General features: G+C 48.4%; 1 protein-coding gene across 2 annotated transcripts; it reads right to left on the reverse strand.

Moving 5' to 3' along the window:
* Positions 1-2,300: 2,300 nt before the first annotated feature.
* On the reverse strand, positions 2,301-21,758 carry PIGR (polymeric immunoglobulin receptor). Of its 2 annotated transcripts, none has more exons than XM_025921193.2 (11): positions 21,618-21,758; positions 12,739-12,835; positions 11,443-11,787; positions 9,422-10,075; positions 7,810-8,142; positions 6,921-7,244; positions 5,811-5,985; positions 5,342-5,463; positions 4,572-4,703; positions 4,390-4,448; positions 2,301-3,362 (listed from the first exon to the last, which is right to left on the reverse strand). In XM_025921193.2, exons 2-11 carry the CDS (start codon positions 12,779-12,781, stop codon positions 3,267-3,269), a joined length of 2,283 nt encoding a protein of 760 aa, XP_025776978.1. In that variant the 5' UTR covers positions 12,782-12,835; positions 21,618-21,758; the 3' UTR covers positions 2,301-3,266. The 2 variants fall into 2 exon arrangements, with proteins under 2 accessions (XP_025776978.1, XP_086550945.1); XM_086694819.1 differs by lacking the exon at positions 21,618-21,758 and adding an exon at positions 21,390-21,556.
* Positions 21,759-21,968: the final 210 nt, after the last annotated feature.

Consider the following 21,968-nt stretch of genomic DNA (forward strand, 5'->3'; position numbering starts at 1 on the left):
TTTCTTATATAGATCCTCTAGTAGAGTTCATTATTTCAGAGAAGCTTGTGGGGTCGGTGAGGAGGGGACTGTACTTGTTTCTCTGCTTTGGGGACCAGATTCATTTACTACTCTTAGGACAAATGTTCTGTCCTGATTCTTGGGAAAGTCTTAGACAAACGATATGTATGTATATGTATATGTATATGTATATGTATATGTATATGTATATGTATATGTATATGTATGTATATGTATATGTGTGTGTATGTGTATGTATATATGTATATATATAGCTTTACAAACCAAAATCAACTGCTGTAAGCAGATTCTCGGCCACTATTGGGCCTTAGTAATGTGTAATCATTATTACCTAATGGATTTTTTAAAGGAAAAAAAATCAAAATAATTCAAGAACTTGAGGAAGATTTTTTTTTTTTTTTTTTTTTTAATCATCAGAAACAGTTAAGTACTCCTCTGAGTCATTGCTCGGCACTGATCATTGCTATTTGGTTTATCATTAACCCCACAGTCGATTGTTACTCCCAAGGCCTGGGCTGAATAGTGTCCCTCTGAAATTTGTGTCTATCTGGAACCTTAAAATATGACCTCATTTAGAAATGGGAACTCTGTGGGTGTAATTCACTAAGATGAGGCCAAACAGGATGGGGGGGAGCTAAATCCAATGGCAGGTGTCCTTGTACAAAGGCCGTGTGAAGACACAGACAGACACATCAAGAAAAGGCCACGTGAGGATGGGGCAGAGACGGGAGTTATGCAGCTGTGAGCCAGGGAACACCCAGGATTGCGGGCGGCTGCCAGACGTGAGGAGAGAGGCCCGAGCAGCTTCCCCCTCTCAGCCTCCTGAACAAACCAACCCTGCGGACATCTTGGTTTCAGACTTCCAATCTCCAGAACGGTGAAAGACTAAGGTATTGTTATTTTAAGTCACCCAGTTTAAGCTGGTTTGTTATAGCAGGCTAGGAAACTAAAACCCTCCCCCAAATTGTTGACCTTTTAAGTTATTAGATATCCCATTTCAGCCACAGACCAGCTTCCTTATTCATGGAAGGATTTCAGGTGGGCTTTGGGCAGTACATTATTATACTTGACCACCAGTTTATAACATCAGTTAAGAATAATACAGGATCGTCTACGACGTTAGTGGCATTTCTTGGTCTTTGATTCTAGGGGATGGGATAGGCTGCCTGAGCTCCGGATTGGCTTGCAGGTTATTGGCATTAATATAGAAGCTGCATCTAAATCTTACTGCCCCAGGAAAGATGCTTTGGTCGGAGAGTAGCTTCCAGGGGGAAAACATAGGTTCTGATGCACCTTGTAGTTTTGGTTCTCCTGGAATGATTTGCTGTCATTCCAGAAGAAGCTAAATATGCATCCCCATTACAGAGAACAGAGAGAAATAAATATTCCTGATGACCATCTCTCTGGGCCAGAGTGCAGCCCAAGACTCTGATCCAGGTCAGGGTCCAGGAATCAGGCCTGGACATTGAGGTTGGTAGAGCAGGAGGGGAGACTAAGGAGGACTGAAATCTGAGTCTGGTCAATGGCAGGCTTGGAAGCACAAAGCATCAGAAGCAGTATAATCAAGGCCCAGGTGGAAGCAAATTCTCTTCCCCACATCAGGCAGGATAGAAGCCTGGGAAGAACTTTCTCCCAGAGAGAACTCTGATACACAGAGGCCCTGAGGACGAGTCTGGTGTGGTGTGAGGGGTTGATAGGATATGATTAGGTTTAGTGCCAGAACCTAGGAATGGCCTTGGCAGACAAGGGGGTCCTTTATCTAATCACTGTCCCCCAAGAGACTTTGGGTCAATTATTCTAAAAGCTAAGTTATCATTTAAATAGCTTCTAGATGAAATTTCTGTGGAAGGAGTTTACTCATTTGGTTACTTGAGTTTTGATTAATAGCCTCTCTATCTGGAAGGATACCCCAGGAAGATATAAGATCCAAGGTCAAGAATTCCATGGATACTTAACCAAGATTTTTTCTTAATGCCTAAGAGAAGCACAGTTATACTTGCTTTCAGTTTATTCCATTATAAATAGTCTTAATTAAGTTCTGTAACACAGAGTTTCAGGTTCTTGATGATTGGTGTAGACCCCAAACAATTCTTTTATTGATCATCTTGGTCCCACTTACAGGCAGTCTCCTAGCCCCCTTCAGTCCAGCGTTGGAGGTGGGGGGAACTTTGGTTTAGGCACACAGCTTAGAGTGCCTGAAAGTGGTTACCAAAGCAAAACACTCTGAAAGGGTTACCTGGGAAATAGAAGGTATGGGGACAAATGCAGTCTGAGCCTCCTTGGTGGCAATCATGGTCTTTAATTATTAATTAAATCACATCTTTGATTTGGAAGCAAGTTTCAGCTGGTAGGTGCTGGTTGAAGTACAGAGCTCAGAGGGAAAAAGACCTTAAACCTTAGTTCTTTGGAGATCAGCCCCTCCCCAGCATCATCAAACACCCTCTTTCCTTCCTTTGGTTCAGAGCTCTTCGAATAAGTGGCTTTATGCATATTTGACTACTCTTTTATCCCGTTAGGTCCATTTGAGTGACAGAAAAAGACAGAGTCCTCTTCCCCGAGGTGGGGCTTGCGAAAGACTAGTCTCCATTATGTTTTTCTCTTCCTCCTCCTCCTCCTTATTCTAGAACTCTGCCTCCATCAGGAGTGCAAGGGTCCTTGTAGAGAGATTCCTGGTCAAGAGGAAAGGTAGAGGTACCAAACCTGGTTTTGACACTAGTTTATGCTACATGGTGCCCTTGAGCAAACCTCTTTACCTCTCATGTGTGAAAGGTTTGCATGTGTGTGTGTGATTCCTTGTATGTAAACCCACGTTACATGATCCCTAAGGCCGCAGGACTCCAGACAGTTTATGATTTCTCTCCCACTATGGGCAGAGGTGAGTAGACCTGATGAGGATTTCAGGTCTTGGTGAGTATAACTCCACCAAGAGGAGCTGCAGTTTCCAAGGATTCCGTGATGTTTACAAAAATGCTGCTGGCCGGGGTGACGGCCTTTCTGTCCCAGTGTCTAGAAGGCTGCCTTGGTTCTGGTGAATATCCAACTATGTATTTTCAATGAAGGAAAGAAGAAAAGATGAAAGAGAGGGGGAGATGGAGAGAAGGAGGGGTGGAGTGAGGAGGAGAATCCCTTTGAGAATCCCATGCAGTGAGGGGGCACGCAGTGAGGCACCCTGGAGCTGAGGGCCCCGAGGATCAACATGATTCTGAAGGTGATTGTCATGGATGGTGGGAGGGCACAGCTGGTGCCTAGGCTTCACTGGGTGCCCCCTGGACGTCGGCAGCCATGTTGTTGGTCTGGAGCAAGAAGGCAGTGTAGGCCATATCAGCTTCCTCCTTGGAGGACTAAGGGGGCAACAGGACAGGAGTCAGTGTTTGGGGTGTTGGCTCAGCGGGTGTGGGTCGGAGGGAGGGTAGGCACTAAATATATTGAGTACATAATCCTGGCTTAAGCAACCCCAGACTGTGTTGACCTGCTGCTCTTAATCTAGCTCCCCATGCTCACCAATGATGAATTTTGAGAAACGGAAAGTTGCAGTTTCTAAAAATATCTCCCTCTGTCTCACTACCGCCTTCCGACACATGGAGTGGAACCACCCCTGTTGCCTGGGCCTGTCCCCGGAAGCTCTGCCCACACAGTACATGGGCAAGGTGGTCTAGGCTGATATCAGCCACAGGACCACTATCTTAAAGATGGAGCTTTGCAACAACACAGGGCTGGAGGGGAAGCCCATCTTCAGGACTAGCTTATTCCCCTAATTGTTCCAGATTCAGGGTCTCTGCTGCTTCAAGGGAGAGTAGATACGGTAGCAAGTATTTACACGCTGGGGTTAAGGAGGCACAGCGAGTGGGAGGAGGGTAATATGTGACCCAGAGTCAGAAGTCACCTCTGGTAGGATTTCAAGTCATATGGCATGTGGTTGGAGTGGGGAAGGGCTTCTAGTGACTATCAAATTGCCTGCTGCCAGCAAATGTCTTTTAGACTCAGGCAAAAGGCTGGTCCTGAGAGCAAACTCTCAAGGGAGGGTGCGTGGCCTGAAGTCCACAGGTTCCACAGCTCAGGAAGACAATTCACCTAGGCACTGGCATTTGACATTTGACCTTTCTTATTCTGTGGCTGAAGTTTCTGCGCACTTCCTTCTGAACCCCCAGTCTCCCTCCCCGCTGCATGTTCACAGCCTATAAATGCAGCTCATCTCCTGCACCTCAGCCACATTAACACCACGGCCAGTAGGATACGTCTTGCCCTCAAAAAGTTGACACTATCTTCCCTATTCTGACATCAGCCCCAACTCTGAGATATGACTACAGACCCTCATGCTGCACTTCCTTGTCACACAAGTGGGGCCACCATCTCCCTCCTCACTCTTACCCTTTTTGGTTTCTTGGGTTCTTCCGTCTCCATGGTATTCCCAGTGGTGGCGCTGAACTCTATGTGAAGAGCAAGGTGGGGGGATAAGCCTTCACTAGCCTCATATTCCCACCCCAGAGGCAGAGTCAGGTATAATTCTTGCCCTCCCAGGGGTTGGGCATTCCCTTGAGTGAGGGACGTACCATCTTTTCCTCCAAGAGATGTTTCCTGAGTGACTTGAGAGGCTCCCATGTTGTCATTGGCACCAAATTCCCTGGAGTTCTCGAAGTCCGACATGCTAATGTCTGTCCTGTAGCTTCTAACCGAAATCCGATCTGTCCAGGAGAAAGAGTAGTCGGTGTAGGGACAGAGGACAAATGTGAGCAGGACATGCTGCCTCTGAGGGAGCCCCAAAGGATAGCTGGAAGGGGCAGTATGGTAGGTTGCTCACCTCTGACTCTGACCCAGAAAAGAACGGAAATGATCAGTCTCCTTCTCCATCCCTTCTCACAGATAATCAAGACTCAACAACCCCTGACCCTTCAACGCACAGTGTCTCATTCTGTCCTCACATCAGCCCAGTGAGGTGGTTATTATTATCCCTACCTTGAGCCCTAAGGAAACTGAGGCATGAAATGGGGACACCCAAAGTCATATAATCAGTCAGTTCTCAAACTAGGGTAGAAGTGTAGTTCTTCCTGAGCTCCTCCTCCTGCCAATCCTGCCTCTAAACTTGAACCCCGAGCCATCAGAGATGATGTTCCAGAGATAGCAGCACTTTAATGTACATTTTGGGTAGGAGCTTATCTTTCCCCATCCTGCTTTCCCAGAACCCTTTCTTGGAACCTATGAAAGAAAAGGAACTGTAGTAGCCCCACCCCCCCGCCCCACACACACGAAGGGCAGATAAAACCCCATGGAGGTCCAAGGACTCAGGGTTGGAGATGGGGGGCAAGGGATCTCAGGCACTCACCAACATTCTTCCTGTGCCGTGCTCTGAGCACCCCCACTACCACGGCCCCCAGTGCCAGCACCAGGCCCAGGGGCACCAGGGTAGAGACAAGAACTTTGGAGCTCCTGCCTTGTCCCGCAGAGCTGGAAGAAAGACTGAGTTAGTCACTGGAAGGGAGACCTGGGGTCCCAGGATGTGCTGACAGGTTGAGTCTCACTAGCTCCTTCTTTCAGTCCCTTCTCTTGACGTGGCCCCCTAGCTCTACTCTTCTAAGGATACTTCTCAGATATGGCAAAAGCAAAGACTGGGCCTTCTCTGCGTCCCAGGCCTGGGAAATTAAACTGAATGGTGGATGCCACTCCAGCCACATGAGAAGGGCAGAGGACCCTCCTGAGCACAAACCAAGACAGTGAAGCCTTCTTCACTATTGACAGGTAGACAGGCTCTCCTCTATGGTCCCCATGGCCCAACCTGAGGTCCTTGTCCTCACCTGTCCGTGTCCGCGGATGCTCTGCTCTCACCAGCGGGGTCTCCAGTATCCTTCACTGGTCTGTCCTCCACAGAAAGCCTGGGATCCTGAATCACTTTGTTCTCAGTCTTCCTGACACTTGACTCTACTTCCTCTTCACCAGGAGCAGCCCTCACTTGGCTGACATCTTGGGACCCTAGAGAAAGACGAGTGGGACTGAATGATTGTTCTTTGTCAGTTTTCACTCCCTGGAGTTAGGGAATCCGTGGAGTGGGACTTCATTAGCAATCACAGGGTCAGGGTGAGATCTCAAGGCTGTTAGAGTGGAGTCCAGGATGACACTAGAAAGAGAGGAGTGATGGTCCTCTCTAGCTTGTCAGATGATCTCTGTCCTGTTCACACCAAATCCATGTCCATCTACAAGGATCCATGGCATAGACCCGGCTCTGTTTCAGGGCTAACCTATGATTTGGAGACGGAAGTTTTTCTCAGCTTTGAAACCCTGCCCAAGGTCCAGGGACCACAGGACTGGGTGCAATAGTGCTGCCCCCTGGTGGTAGCTTGGCAATGGGTCCCTCAGTGAACCAGACCAGCTGCACCCAGATACAGTAGGATTTCTAGCGGGACTAATCACACCCTCATTAGGAATAAAACATTTTATGTGACATTTTAAAAAGAGACTTAAGACGCAAACTTTCTAGAAGGGATTGCCTTAATTTTCTTTACCAGATCTTGTACATGAAGATATCTGGTCCTCTTTTGACAGTAGGCTTTGGCAGAGCATACTGCATGTGGTAGTGACTTTGAAATTTCTGCATATAGAACGTCTCTCCCATAGAAAGGGCTTCAAAATGGCCTGAAGGGACAACTACAGGACTTGTCTTGAAGCTGAGGTCATATGGCAAACCTATTAATATTTATTTATTTATTTTTAGTTAGTATGCTTATTTCAGATGCTCTTTTTAGAGGGTTAAATGAGACTATATAGAGGCTAAATCTCCCCCTGCCTCTAGTCTCTTATAACCAAACCTAAAGGCCACCCCTGTTGGAGAAGCCTGTAGGCAGGAGCCTTTCTCTGATGTCCCCGGGGGGGGGGGGGGGGGCGCGTAGGCCTCGCCCTCAGAGACTTACCCCTTACCCTCTCCTCGACTGCCACATAGACAGCCATGGTCTCCCCGTATCGGTGGCCTTCCTTCACCCCGCACCAGTACCAGCCTTCATCCTCCTTGGCAACTGGGTTCAGGGTCAGGGAAATTATCTGGCTCTTCTGGTCACAGTTCACGAAGGCCTGGCTGGGGCCATCATCTTGGGTGGGCAGGGTCTTGCACCCTTTGTTACTCCACTTGCACCAGTATTTCTCATAGGAGTAGTATTTGCACGGGAAGTGGCAGGGGAGCTTGAAAGTCTCTCCCACCCAAGCAGTGACGTTCTTGGGTGCCTTGAGGCTCGGTTCTCCTGGAGCAGGGAGGGAGGGAGAAATAGGCACACAAGTTGGCATTGGTAATGCTGCAGGGAAGTGACTGTGGTGAGGACATTTGTCCACAGCCCGTGTCCTCTCTGGATAGCATTATAAGTAAATACATGATACTGAATACATAAAGAATGCAATCATGTACCTATGTAATGATTATTGTTGATGACCCCCATACATTAATCTAGTCTATCATAAAACACAAACTCTTGACTTCAGTTTGCTTTCCTTGTTCCTCTCTTCTCTTCTAGACTCCATACAAAGAGCTGCACTCTACTTCAGCTGATGCCATATATACTGTGAAAGAAGCCAACGTTCTTGATAATAAAAGGTTCTATGTGTGGTGGTCTGGTGAGTGTGGGGTTTTCTCAGGAAAGGGTGGTTGTTACAATTATGAAAACATGACATCTCGGCAGGGGGGCTCTCTCCCGAGGTCTGTCCCATCAGCATGAGATGAGATAGAAAGAAGAGTGGTTCCGGGTGATGTCGCTGTTGACTGGATGATCCTGGGGATGCCTCCCCTCTCTTTTGCCCCAGTTCAGCTCTTACCTTCGACAATCTTGAGCTCCACTGTGGACCTCCAGCGAGTATCGCCACTGGTCAGACACCAGTAGAAGCCAGCGTCCTCATTGGTGAGCTGGTTGAGTAGGACTGTATAGGTGCCATTGCCTGGCTCTTTGTATAGCGCGAGCCTGCCCTCATACTGTTCATTAACCAGCCCCTCACTCTCTACCAGCTGCTGGCAGCGGCCATTTGGAGTGTCTTCCCAGCGACACCAGTACTTTAGGCTATCTGCTTCCTTAGGGTTGTAGGGGCAAAGCACTGCCACGGAGCCTCCGACCACACCTTTCACCACAGAGGGACTCTGGGGCATCGTGGTCTCTGAAAGTACAGACAGAGATGGAATTTCAGAACATCAGCAACATGGTCTTGGCAGTCTCTTCCGCATGGTCTCAGCCAGAGTGGGGAGTGAGGTTTAGACTATTTACCTCACTCTCCTTAGAAAATGAGAAAGACTGTCCTAATGTCACAGAGCCTATGGCTGGAGCCATCCAACCAGACTCCAGTGATCTTCACCACTAGCCTGGGCATCTCATTTTCTTTTCCCACCTTATTCTGGGCAGAGAATAGAAGGAGTTTAAGGAGAGGCCATCAGTCCTTGAACTCCTTGGGCTTCTTACAAAATCTCTCCCTATGTAACTATTTGTCAGTTTATTAGCTCATACCATAAAAACGGTCAGATGGTTTTTCTCCAAATTAAGAAAATAAATTTAGAATGGTATGATTTAAAATATAAACTATGTAGCACAGAAGGTTTAATTGGTTAGGACCCTGAGGGCCATCTCAGAAAAGGATGGCCATTCTCCAATAAGCCAAAGCTGAGGTTCAGTGGGGATGCTGAGCTATGAAGATGCTGAAGAATGTGATGAGGACTGAGCTGGGTATAAAAATGATGGGCAGAGAATGTGAGCCCCTTAAGGAAAGGTCACAAGAGCAGGGACACTGAACTGCAAGTACTGGTTTGCTGTTTCTCATGAGGGTAACTTTATACGGGATGCTCCCAGGTGAAAGGGAGCAGGGATTTAATTATTTCACCACCCTCCTGGATTGCCAAAGTACAGCTGAGTAGGCCAGATGGTGCAGAATAAAAAATAACCCTATGAGATGTTGAGGAGGAAATTTAGAGGCTGGGGCATTGCCTTCCTGGGAGAGCTCTGAGACCAAGAGAAGCCAAACTTTCTCCCATTTGAGTGTGAAGGATGAGGTGCCATTCTGCTCAAAAGACAAAGAGAAGGGACAGGTGGCCCCTGCAAGCCCAGGGTTCCATGCTAAGTCCTTATTGTGGCTCTTGGAGACCCAAATGATCTACAGGTTTTGCCTCAGTCAAGTGCTTCACTCTCCTTTCTGTTAATCAGGGACAGCCATTGAAAGGCCTTTAATAACCTAATTAGTCATTACACAAGTAATAGTAGTAGGTAACACAAGGCAGAGGCCGTGTTTTCTAGCTCTCCTGTCCAGCTGTCCACGGGGACATGCAGTTCAGAGTTTGTCAGGGAGCAGACATCGTCAACTGACTAATCAATACTGGATAGACTCATAGGGTGGGAGCCAGGTGCCCTCCTGCTGGGATGACTCTTCCCCTCCCAGTCTCAGGTCTCACCTTCATTGACAAAGAGTTGCCATATCTGAGTGGGTGAGCCTTCATGAGGTTGGCCATCAGAGTGGGCTCCACACAGGTAGTACCCTGCATCCTCTTTCCTCAGGCCGGTGATATGCACACTGAAGAAGCCTTGGTCCCTGGGAGTGAGCAGGATCCTGCCCTCAAAATCCTTAGACCTCTTCCCCAGGGTGTTGATGACCACGTCGCAGTCTTCCCCATTGCTCATTCGGCACAGAAATTTGGACACATCTGCCACCTCAGAGCCCAGGGCACAGTCAAAGGTCACTGAGCCCCTCAGGTCTCCATAAAGCAGTTCAGGCTCAGGCTTCAGCACTTGGAGGTCAACATTGTGCTTATCATTACTGGAATCATCCCCAGCCTGGCAGACGTATATCCCAGCATCACTGAGCCGGATTCGTTTGATAATGAAACTGAACGTTACTTGACTGGTACCATCAATATCGATGACTGTTCTGTTGCTATAGTTGGGGTTCACATACCCATTGGAGTCAGTGACTAGGACACAGAACTGGCCTGTCTTCTTGCACACAGACTTCCTTTTCTCAGAATTTTCGGACTTGAAAGGGCAGTTAATGGTCACTGTTCCGCCCAAGTCAGCTATGTAGACTTCAGTGTCATCTCCGACCCCAGGACCTGCAAGACAAGGGACAGGTGGCAATTTGTGATTTCACTCTCTTGAAACATAGGGCGGTCAGCATTCCCAGTGAGGGCCTGGGTGTGCCTCTCACCTTCAGAGCTCTCCTCCCCAGAGGGACACTGTCAGAATATGTCTTCCAAGACTGAGCCTCATTGCTGTCTCCTCCGTGAAGCCTTCCCTAAACTGACACTAATCTCTTCCTCCTTTGTGCTCTCTTGACATTTATAGCTGTATCTCTTTTACATCTGATCTTGCATATAGTTAATTATGTCCCCCACAGGGTGGAAGTCCCTTGAGAGCAAAGACATCCCTTACACACGTTTGACTCCCCTGCAGTGCCTAGCACAATGCCTATACATAGGTGCCAAAATTAACGTGTGCTGAAATAAACAGAATGAATATAAGTAGAGGGTGATGGATTTCAGTGTGTTGTGATAGAAGTTTCTAAAATTTACAACAGTCCAAACATGGAATGGGCTGCTTTGTAAAGGAATGAATTTTTGCCATTTGAAATGTATACTCATGGTCTCCAGTGTTCTGGACATCCTGTATAGAGTCAACTCCAAGCTCTCCTCAGCTCTTAAAATTCTCCCATTTTATGACTCTACATGACCACTTGAATGAACTCTTCATTTAGTCCACAGATAATAATAGGCACATCCCAAAGGAGCAAAACATATCTTTGAGAACCCCTCAAGTTTTCCTCCCTTAAGACCTCTTTCTCTCTTAATTTCTTCTTGATTGTCTAATACGCCTTGGTCATTGAACCTGGCCAGAGAGATCTTTCTTATTTTTCTCTTTTCTCAGTTAGAACAGGCTTGGTCAGTGGCCCACTCCTTCAGAGCCCAGGTATCTGGGCAAGAACTGATCATTTAATTTATGCTGAGGGTGTTGATGGACTAATGGATCCCAGGTAAGAAATGCATTTTGAAAGAAGCCTTCTGGTGTCGTAAGGTCTTGATCTGAAGGGTGCAACAATGGCAGGAATTTAAGAATCTCTACAAATCTCTCCCTGACTTTTCTGTCTCCCTCAGTTCAAAACCCCTTTGCTCCACCTGCCACAAACCCGGTGACAGATCTCTTCCTCCTGATGCTCTTCTAAGCTATAGTCTTAGTAAAGCCCTAAAATGTGATAGGCCTTGAAGACCTAAAAATTCCCCCCACCACCCCCAAGTAGGTCCTATAGGTCTCCTTTCCATGTTCTATTATGTAAAGTCCTTGCCTCTGGAAGGAGGACACACAGCCTTCCCATCCCAGGCCAGACGCGCTTCCCTCTGAGGAAATTCTTCCTGAACCCTCCAGTTGCTCCCGACATGAGCCCCTCTCACTTTCCCAAAGGAGCCCAAGGAGCCTAGATTCTTACCCTGGCTGACCTCCAGGCTCACATCAAAGTTGAGGCCTCGGCTACTAATGCCCAGACCACACTTGTAGCGTCCAGAGTCATTCCGGGTGAGATGGCCAATGTTGACCACAAATGTGCTGTTCTCGGGGAAGTTGGTGAGCTTGGCTCTGCCCTCATAATCCTTGGAGATGTAGCCCTCCGAAGAGATGAGGGTTGTGCAGCGGCCCTTGGCTCCCTGCCGGCACCAGTACTTCCGGGTATGCCGATTGACAGAGGTGGCCGGATAGTAGCATGTGATGGAGGCTGAGCCACCTTCCACACTGCTCACCTCCTGGGGACCAAATATGGGACTCTTCATAGAGACCACTGTGGGGAGAGAAGACACAGGTTTTCTGAGGCCCGAGGAGGTAAAGCCTGCTGAAAGGATCCTGATGGCTCACCCCGAGGAGATGAAATTTTCCTCCTGACGCATGTACCTTCGGTGGGTTATTTGCTATGTACTACAGCTGGATAATTGTTGTGATTGGGTATAAAGAAGGATTAATCAGTATTAAATTCTAACTGTAACTCATTAAAATTAATCACTGTAAGGGGGCGCCTGGGTGGCGCAGTCGGTTAAGCGTCCGACTTCAGCCAGGTCACGATCTCGCGGTCCGTGAGTTCGAGTCCCGCATCGGGCTCTGGGCTGATGGTTCAGAGCCTGGAGCCTGTTTCCGATTCTGTGTCTCCCTCTCTCTCTGCCCCTCGCCCGTTCATGCTCTGTCTTTCTCTGTCCCAAAAATAAATAAACGTTGAAAAAAAAAATTTTTTTTTAAATTAATCACTGTAAGGACAATGGAACGGCAAACTTACTTAATGATAGGCTTTTTCATAAAAAAGCCACTTTGTAGGATGCTATGCCATTGCCTTTATTATCTATTATTTTCTTATATTTCTAAAAACACTTGGCAGATCCTTTTTTTTTTTCCCCAGCAAAGATACTGACAGCCAAGAAGGATAAGTCATTTCCCCCAAACTCCATAACAACTCTTAGAGATGCCAGGTTTAAGGTCAAGATCTTTTTTTTTTCCCCCTCCTGGTGAAGACCTTTCACCAGACTTCCTGGCCTTGAAGCGAGGAATTGCCATTCCTGTCCCTGTCCACCCCCAACACTTGGTCATCCATCTATGTTCAGACATGACCTTTCTGTATCATCTGTGAGACTTCCTCCTCGAGGGAGTGCAAATTATGAGAGTGGCATCCCTGCGGATAGGGTTGATTTTAGTGCTCCCAGGGAAATGGATCCTGGAGAGGTGGGCTAGGGCCTGACAGACGCACCTGGGAAAACCACCAGCAGGCTGGTGAGGAAGAGGAGCTTCATCGTTGGTGGCTCTCACGGGGCTGGGCCACCCAGGCCAACTTCTTTCGTGGGAAGCTGAAAGACAATAGCACAAAATATGAAGCTCTTGCGTCTTCCAAGACTAAGTTGGCCTTAAAGTTCCTGTAACACCTGTTTGGTTTTGTAGCTCCAGTAACTGACATAAATTCTGTTGAAGGAATGAATGGCTCCGCCTTCCCCATTACGGCTCAAAGTCCCATTATCCCCCAGTACTTTTTGTTCCTTAATAGTCGTGTGTAGATTTTTGTCTTCTCAACTATGCTGCCTGCTCCTTGGGGATGGGGACACAGGTGCCATTGTTTCTATATCCCCGTCTGGGAGGCATGGTTCTGGGCAAGATCCATAAGGTCTCAGGAACAACTTGCTGGATGATTGGTTACTACCGAGTGGCCCCATCTCTCTGTTTCAGCTGTGCTCCCTACATCCCTGGAATCTTTTATGGTGTGTTCATATATGTAAACTGAGACCCATAAAGGAGGCCTGGTAAGGATTAAAGTTGTAAATGTAACAATGGTGGTGTCTTACCATGATCTCTTTCCAGGCACTGTGTTAAATAATGTATGTGTATTATCTCATTTAAACTTAATATCTCCCATTTGCAAATGACATATCAGACAAAGGGCTAGTATCCAAAATCTATAAAGAGCTCACCAAACTCCACACACGAAAAACAAATAACCCAGTGAAGAAATGGGCAGAAAACATGAATAGACACTTCTCTAAAGAAGACATCCATCCGGATGGCCAACAGGCACATGAAAAGATGCTCAACGTCGCTCCTCATCAGGGAAATACAAATCAAAACCACACTCAGATATCACCTCACGCCAGTCAGAGTGGCCAAAATGAACAAATCGGGAGACTATAGATGCTGGAGAGGATGTGGAGAAATGGGAACCCTCTTGCACTATTGGTGGGAATGCAAATTGGTGCAGCCACTCTGGAAAGCAGTGTGGAGGTTCCTCAGAAAATTAAAAATAGACCTACCCTATGACCCAGCAATAGCACTGCTAGGAATTTACCCAGGGATACAGGAGTACTGATGCATAGGGGCACTTGTACCCCAATGTTTATAGCAGCACTCTCAACAATAGCCAAATTATGGAAAGAGCCTAAATGTCCATCAACTGATGAATGGATAAAGAAATTGTGGTTTATATACACAATGGAGTACCACATGGCAATGAGAAAGAACGAAATATGGCCCTTTGTAGCAACGTGGATGGAACTGGAGAGTGTGATGCTAAGTGAAATAAGCCATACAGAGGAAGACAGATACCATATGTTTTCACTCTTATGTGGATCCTGAGAAACTTAACAGAAACCCATGGGGGAGGGGAAGAAAAAAAAAAAAGAGGTTAGAGTGGGAGAGAGCCAAAGCATAAGAGACTCTTAAAAACTGAGAACAAACTGAGGGTTGATGGGGGGTGGGAGGGAGGGGAGAGTGGGTGATGGGTATAGAGGAGGGCACCTTTTAGGATGAGCACTGGGTGTTGTATGGAAACCAATTTGACAATAAATTTCATATATTGAAAAAACAAAAACAAAAAATAAAATAAAATAAAATGTTATCTTGTATCAACAACAACAAAAAAGAAATGTTAAGTGGTAGAAGAAAATCACAGAATTTGACTTCACAACACCGAAGTCTGCCACATCCTCCAAACACAGATAAAATTATTTATTTAGAAACACTTAGTATATCTCTAAAAGTTTCCTGAAGTTTGTGAAAATATGCTGAGCTGCTCTTAAAAAAATTAAAGAATGAAAATAAGCAATAAATAAATAAATAAATAAATAAAAATAAACTTAATATCTCCCTCTGAAATGGATGTCCTTCTCCACATTTTACACGGGAAGAAATGAAAGCTGCAATTTAAGTGCTTTCCCTAAGGAGTTAAGTGTGAGGGTGGGCAGGGTGAGGGGTGGGGAATGGGCAAGATCTGAACGCAACCTCATCAGACTCCAAAGTCAAAGCCCTTCACTTTTCCCAATGTGCCGCGTTGCGCCTCAACACGGCAGCAGGCTTATCCTCATGCTCATTCCTGTCACTCGTAGAGCCCCCGTTGCTTATCAAAGCATTGTCATTTATCTTTTTACTGGGGCTTTATAACTTCCCTTTAACTAAAACAGAATGGATATAATTACAACCATTTTATGGATAAGAGAATCAAGATCTTGAGATGCTGAGTGATAGGCCCAAGATTTCCCAGGGACTTGGCTTCTGTTATCCTACCTTGTGGCTTCCGTTATCCTGCCTTGTGGTTCAGGACAGATGAAGCTGGAGAATCCAAGATAAGGCCACTTGGAGGGTTCAGTGCATGCAAACCTTGCCACATGTGTGGATGTAGCCCTGGGTTGGGGCAGGGAGTGCGGTTTGAGGGTCCCAGGGTTCAGTCTTAGGACCCAAACTGAGCCCAGAGGAGGAAAGGGGTGGACAGAGGAGTCCCACTTTCCCAGGGATTTCAACAGGTTTAACCTTTGGAGTGGTTTGACAATGGGAGCATTAAGGGAGAAAACCATGTCAACAAGCACAGGGCAATAATGAGCACCCATAAAGATAAGGAAGCTCTAAGCAGTTAGGAGCCCAGGGAGTGATCTCTAAGGCTCCCCTTGCCACCTTCACCCTTGTTCCCGCTCCCCGAGACTCCCTTCACCAGCCTGAGCCAAAGGCAATAGAGTTGTTTATCTTGGTTATTTCTTTTCCGTGGGGGAATTTCCCAGCCAGGAACCTTTTTATTTCCTTGTGGAGACAAAGGTATTCTGTTTCTCCAGTTCTTTGGAAGAGTAAGGAGAGTGGGTTAGGGAAGGAGGGGACAGACAGGGGTGTCGGGTGACAGCTTGAGGTTCTCTTGATTCCAGTTAATTGCCCCAGACCTTCCACACCAGGCCAATGCTTAACTTCTGGGGTAGGTCCTTAGCCAAATGCTCAGGAGATGCTGACTGGGGGGACCCGGAGTGGACACTACAGGTCACCATGAGAGAGACTCCCAGGTGGCACCAGGTGGCAGAAGGCTGGGAAGTCTGTCTCCTCTGGAGGGCTTGGGATGTGCTGGCTGCAGAGTCCCAGGGAAATTACCACCTGCCATTTGCACCGGCTTTGGGTGCACTGACAAAATGCCACATGCTTTAAGAGCCTAAGCCAGCAGTATTTTCCTTGGTTCTGGTTCCTCTTCTCATCTCTAGATAAGCAATCTCCCTAATATGTCTGTGAGACAGGAAGGGGTCTTCCCATGGGCTGAGTTGAGGGGTGCAGTTTCTCCTCTGGATTGATCAAAGCGATTTGCTCTGGGTCACAGAGAGGCAGAGGCCAGGTTTTCCCAAGTGGGGGTCCCCACTTCTGCTCCAGGCTTCCTCTCATTTGTCACATGCTTGGATGGCTGCAAATGGCCTCCCGGAGAGAGGATATGCAAGTGGACCCTTTACGCTTTGCACAGCCTCGGGCCAGGGATGAGAGCATCGGGCATGCACAGCTAGCTGGAAGGCCAAACCTGGCCGAGAGTAACCTTGGTGAGGAACACACAGTCTGGTTGCAGGGTAGATCATGGGCGTGCAAGGGCACACCCACTCGGAGAAGCAGGAAATCGTCTTTGTCCAAAACTAAACTTGAAGCACGCTTTCTCTGCTAGAAGCTGAGGGGGTCCTGGGCTTTGAGAATCATTAGAGATCCCTTCCTCTCAAAACCAGACATTCCCCCCAAAGCGCATCAGGTCTCAGGGATGCCCCAGTCATGGTGGTTGGAGTTGGTTTAAAGCAGTTGCAGAAGGAAAGAGCATAATATTTATTGGCCACCTACCATGCACCAGATGCTTTGCTAACTGCTTTTCTTATATGACTTCATCATCACAGCATCTCAAGAGGTAGATCGTCGTGTTGTAAATGGAAGATCTAAAGGTTAGAGAGATGCTTGGCCCCAAGACCCACAGCAGAATTGGATCACTACCCTATTATCACTCCTTGGATGAACAGAGGGACCTGTCCTTTGGGGATCTACATAGGCTAGGATATCACGATGAAGGCATTTTTTCTCATCCTTAAAGATGAGAAAACCACTTAAAGAGGAGTGGTTTTGTTTGGTTTTACTAGCTAGGCTAGGATATTCTAAATCATTCTCATGTTACCCAGTTACTACCTCTGACATATTTATAACATGCCCACACAGTTGTGGATTGGGGCAGGATTTTCAGCTGGGCCGGAGAACAGAGTTTGTCTCCTTATAAAATTACTCTGGCTGGTTCCCCTTCGGTTAGAGTGGCTGAACTTCAGCTCTACTGGCTTGGAGTCCAAATCTTTGCCCATCGAATTCATAGTTTCCTTTTCTATTCAGAGGGAGACGGATCTCCCAGACCGGGTCCTAGCATGGCTGCTGGTGAACCACATGTTTCAGTCACTCTGAGCTCTTCATCTGTTTAGTACATAACAGAGGGCCCTAGGGCTCTTCATCTGTTGAGTACATAACAGCCCCCGGGGCTTCAGAGATGACAGACAGCACGCACTACGGGGACATAAAACCAAGCTGGCAGGTTCTGACAACTTCCCATGAGTGTGAACTTGGAGAAGCAAGAAGCTTGGAGCTCAGAGAAGTGGTGGACCACTGGCCTGGCTGGGGATGAGGCTTTCCTTGGCCTGGACTGAGTGGCCCCTTCCCCTGCCTCCTGGAGAGGCACTGCCTGAGTCCATTCGGGACCACCCCTTTAATCTCCCTTGAGTGGTGGAGCCGAGCACATACTAGAGTGATCCCGGAAACCGCGTTATCACTGAGGGAGGGAGAGCAGTCTGTGTGCTTTGGAAGGGCCTCGGATTTGAAATGACAAGTGGGAGTTTATGAGAGTTTATGTCGTTTATGTAAGCCCCGGACTGCGGGACAGTCTCCAAGCAAAAGAAACGTTCAGGGAAGCAATAAGAATTCCCTTCTTGCCCATTAGAGGGCAAGAAGATGGGGAGAGAACAGCCAAGGGAATCAAAGAATGTGCGAGCTGGAAAGATCCAAGACTTTCTATTCCCATCCCTGTCGTTAAAGCAAAATTTAAGCGGAAATTAAACATTTGAAATACCAGCTCCATGAAGCTCTGGGAATAAGCCTCATGGATTTCCAGATGCCCTTTTTGCAAAAACTTAGAACCCTATTATTGATTCCATCCCATTCTGCCTTGATGCATAGATGCTTATCTCACAGGCTTTCTCAGATAGCTAGCTCTGCAAGGCAGGGGCCAGCTGAGATCGGCCTCCCCCACACAGAGGGGCTTGCATCGCAGCGTCTGGCAAGACCTGGCTGCTCAGCAAAGCCCGATGGGATCGGAAATGGTTACATCCCCATCCCCTGTGTGGGAAGGGCAGAGTCAGGGTTGGTTTCTTTCACTTTGCCAAATGCCTTCTTGGTTCTGGTCTCGCCAGGGACAGTTGCACGAAAAGGGGCCTGGAGGATGGAAGAGAACCCAGAGGTCCTGAGTCCTGCTCTGTCACAGGCTACCAGAAGAGCTCTACCACTTGGGCAAAATATGCCGGCTCGGGGCGCCTGGGTGGCGCAGTCGGTTAAGCGTCCGACTTCAGCCAGGTCACGATCTCGTGGTCCGGGAGTTCGAGCCCCGCGTCAGGCTCTGGGCTGATGGCTCAGAGCCTGGAGCCTGTTTCCGATTCTGTGTCTCCCTCTCTCTCTGCCCCTCCCCCATTCATGCTCTGTCTCTCTCTGTCCCCAAAATAAATAAACGTTGAAAAAAAAAAATTAAAAAAAAAAATATGCCGGCTCAACTCCTTCATCTGTCGAATGAACATCACCGTCCCTCAACTCTTCTAGAGACAAAGCTTCTGTGGGGTGGAGGACGATGGAGGGGATAGCGGGACATGCATATGGAAGTGCTTTCTATAGTACAAAGCGCCCTTCAACTGTAGGAGGCAATAGTCAGTTTAAGGATAAGAGAGTGCGGGTCTGCGCACCTGACTTTCATGGTTGCCGGGCACTTGGAGAGCAGCACAGATCATGGGCTCTGCAGCTTGGTTATCAGCTCTCGCACGCGGGGTCTGTGTGGTCTGGGGGTAGGGGACTTAAACTCTTTGAGCCTCAAGTCCTCATTTGTAAACTGGAGACAATTGTACCTAGTATAGAGAATAGCTATAAGGACTAAAGGCCACAACATAGATATGTAAAGTCCTTAGCATGGTGTCGGGCTCAAAATATGTTAGTTCCTTTCCCAACTCCTCTCTAAAATCAAAATAGTCTGTGTGCCCGGATGACTCAGTCAGTTCAGTGTCCGACCCTTGCTTTCGGCTCAGGTCACTATCCCAGGGTCATGGGATCAAACTCGGGCACCACACTCAGTGTGGAGCTTGCTTAAGATTCTCTCTCCCTCCCTCTCTCTCTCTCTCTCTCTCTCTCCCTCTCCCATCCCCACCTGCACTGGCACGTGTGCTCTCTCTCTTTCCCTCTCTAAAAGAAAAAAAGTAATAAAAATAAAATCAGCACAGTCTTCTCTTTTTCACGTCCTAGAGTGACAGGGGAATAGAAGCCTCTTCACTGGGCAACCTTTGCAGACGGGGGGTGAGCTACCCAGATTGGACCAGCATGGCCTGAAGGAAGAGAGTAGGTTAGAAGCAGGCGATATAATTAGAGCTAGCACATACAGAGTTATTCTCCAGCGCTTTACATGTGTTAACCTCACTTAACGTTCTGCAGCCACCCTAGGGAGGGAGAACAAAACGGGCAAACCCATTTCACATTTGAGACAATTGAGGCACAGAGAAGTATGAGATTTGCCCAGGGTTACAAAGTCGGTAAGCAACCGCCATGGGATTCAAATTCAGGTTCTCTGGACCAAAAGTATAAGCTCTAAGTCACTACGCTGCACGAGGAGGGTCTTGACATTGAGGGGAGCAGTCAGGAGAGGAGGGAGCAGGAAATCCACTCTTAAAGAAGTGAGTCCAGTTCTCTCCTCTCCACTTTTCACGGGAAAGACAGTTCCTGGGAAGAGACACTTGAACCCAGAGGTGGGTGCCAACAGAGAAATTTCTTCCTGAAAAATAATAATAGCTGCTATTTACTTAGCATCTATCATGTGTAAGTCATGTTATGTTTGTTTCCGATAACCAGACACATTGCCCCAAATTTTTTTTCTAGGTGACTTTGGAATCCCAACCCCAACCAACCCAGAGAGAGGGCAAGACATATGTGAAGAGGGTCTCTGCTGAGCACCTGCATGCATAATATTTCTCTTTTTTTTTTAAGTTGGGTATTTTGTTTTCTAGGTGATGGCAAAATGTCCCCATGACCATGTTACAATGACTGTACCAAAATGTTATCATTCACACTCGCTGGGTGATTTTACACCACTCACATTAACTCGGGGAGTCTTCGTTTCCTCGACTATAAAGGGGATTGTGATACCTACGTGGCCCGACCACCCGGATTTGTCTCAGGAGGGGAGGAGAGGAAGCTGCGAAAGCCCGTGGAAAGTGGATTTGCTACGTGCCAGCCGCTATCTTCGCGCTGTCAATAAAATACAGCCACTGAGGTCTAGAGGCGCTAAGAGAGAGGCAATGATTACAGAGCTACTGGCTCCCCTGACTCCTGGTTCCTTGCTCTCTCTGCTACATCTCCACATCCAAGGCCAAGGAGAAGAACGGATGGATGAAGGGTTCCGGAGCTGGCTCCGGTGGGCAGATCGCTGCCTTCTACTCTAACCCATGAATGAGCACATCCCCTCTTCAGAGGTGGAAGAAGCTAGAAGTCCCCCAGTGAAGAGGCAGAGGGATGGCAGAGGCTCTGGTGCAAAACAGCACCAGCAGCTCAGGCGGCCCCAGTCCTGGGGGCAGTTACACAAGCGGAGCTGGGGGTGCTGGGAAGGGAGCTCGCACAGTGCAGCAGCTTGCGCACGACGGTTGCGTGGCCGGCTGGGGACGCCGTCAGGATGGACAGCGGGAGAGCACGGGGGGGGGGGGGGGGGGGGCGGGGGGTACTCCTGGCTGCAGGGCCAGCAAGACCATCAGGACGCAGAATGCCGTCTGTGCCTGGAAGGGGGCTCTGCCCACCTTGCCCACTTACCCCGGGGGGACTTCATTTGCCCCACCATGGCGAGGGCAAGGTGATAGGATGGCACACATCATGCCTCCGTGTGGCAGGAATCACCTGGAACAAAGCTAGGTTGAACCCGGAAAGGGTCCCCGAGCCTCTCCGAAAAAGGAGCTGCGCGTACCCTCCCCAGGGAGCTGGATGTGGAAAGCTCCGAGCCTAGAGGAGTACCCGCTCTGTGCCGGGCACTCTGCATGCGGTCTCTTACCCAGGAGCGCCTGGCGCTCGGTTAAGTCCCTGAGTAACGGAGCTAAACTGAAAATCACCAGGCTCTGGTTATTTTTGCTCTGGAGGTTACAAAGCAACTTCACACGTATTTTCTCGTTTGCACCTCACACACCCGAGGGATAGGGATTATTTGCATCCCCACTTAGCAGATTTAGGAACCGCGGCGCAGAGAGCAATCACGTGACTTGCCCAAGGTCACACACTACGTGTGTTAGACTGTGGACGAGTTGGTAGGGAGTTCTGGAGGCACGCTTTAGAGCAAAACTACACATGCTGACCACAGACATTCCTTCTGCCCACCTGCTGCCGTTTCACAGACATGGGGAGGGGGTTCCCCACTCGTTCATCTCTGGGGGCCGCGCACCTCTGCTCCCCGGCCACGTGCTCAGCCGCGCAGGCTGCGCCCCGTGTCCCCCTCACCGCACTCTCTGTGGGCTGGTCGTTGTGAATGTAGAGGGTTTTCTGAGCCGCCGTCCCAGTCCCTTCCCAGAGGGCACCGTGCTGCAGATCCCAGAACAGCACACTTACTTTAAGCCACTGTCTTCTCTCCTGGCAACTCAGTTTCAGGGGCACAGCCTGCCGGCCAGTCCACAACCTGGGGCTCTCCAGAAGTTGCCAGCAGGACACTGGATGCGGCTGCCAAAACCGAAACTGTGTGCAGTGCTTGACCCACACCTGGGCTCTTAAAGGGACACTCTCCCATAGGCATGGCGGCCGGCCAGGGGCACGTGACTCTCAATGATCCCTTGCTCTCCTTTCCTTTTGGCTTTTCTGACTGGTTCCACTTGCTTCCCCTTGACCTTGGGGAGACTGTTAGCAGGGAACCCTCCATTATTGCAGCTGCAGGATGCGAGACAGAGTATCAGGCATGAAGAGCCT

The sequence above is a fragment of the Puma concolor genome, chromosome E4 (assembly GCF_028749965.1).
Source record: "Puma concolor isolate L17-30 chromosome E4, mPumCon1.1.hap2, whole genome shotgun sequence".
Lineage (NCBI taxonomy): Eukaryota > Metazoa > Chordata > Mammalia > Carnivora > Felidae > Puma > Puma concolor.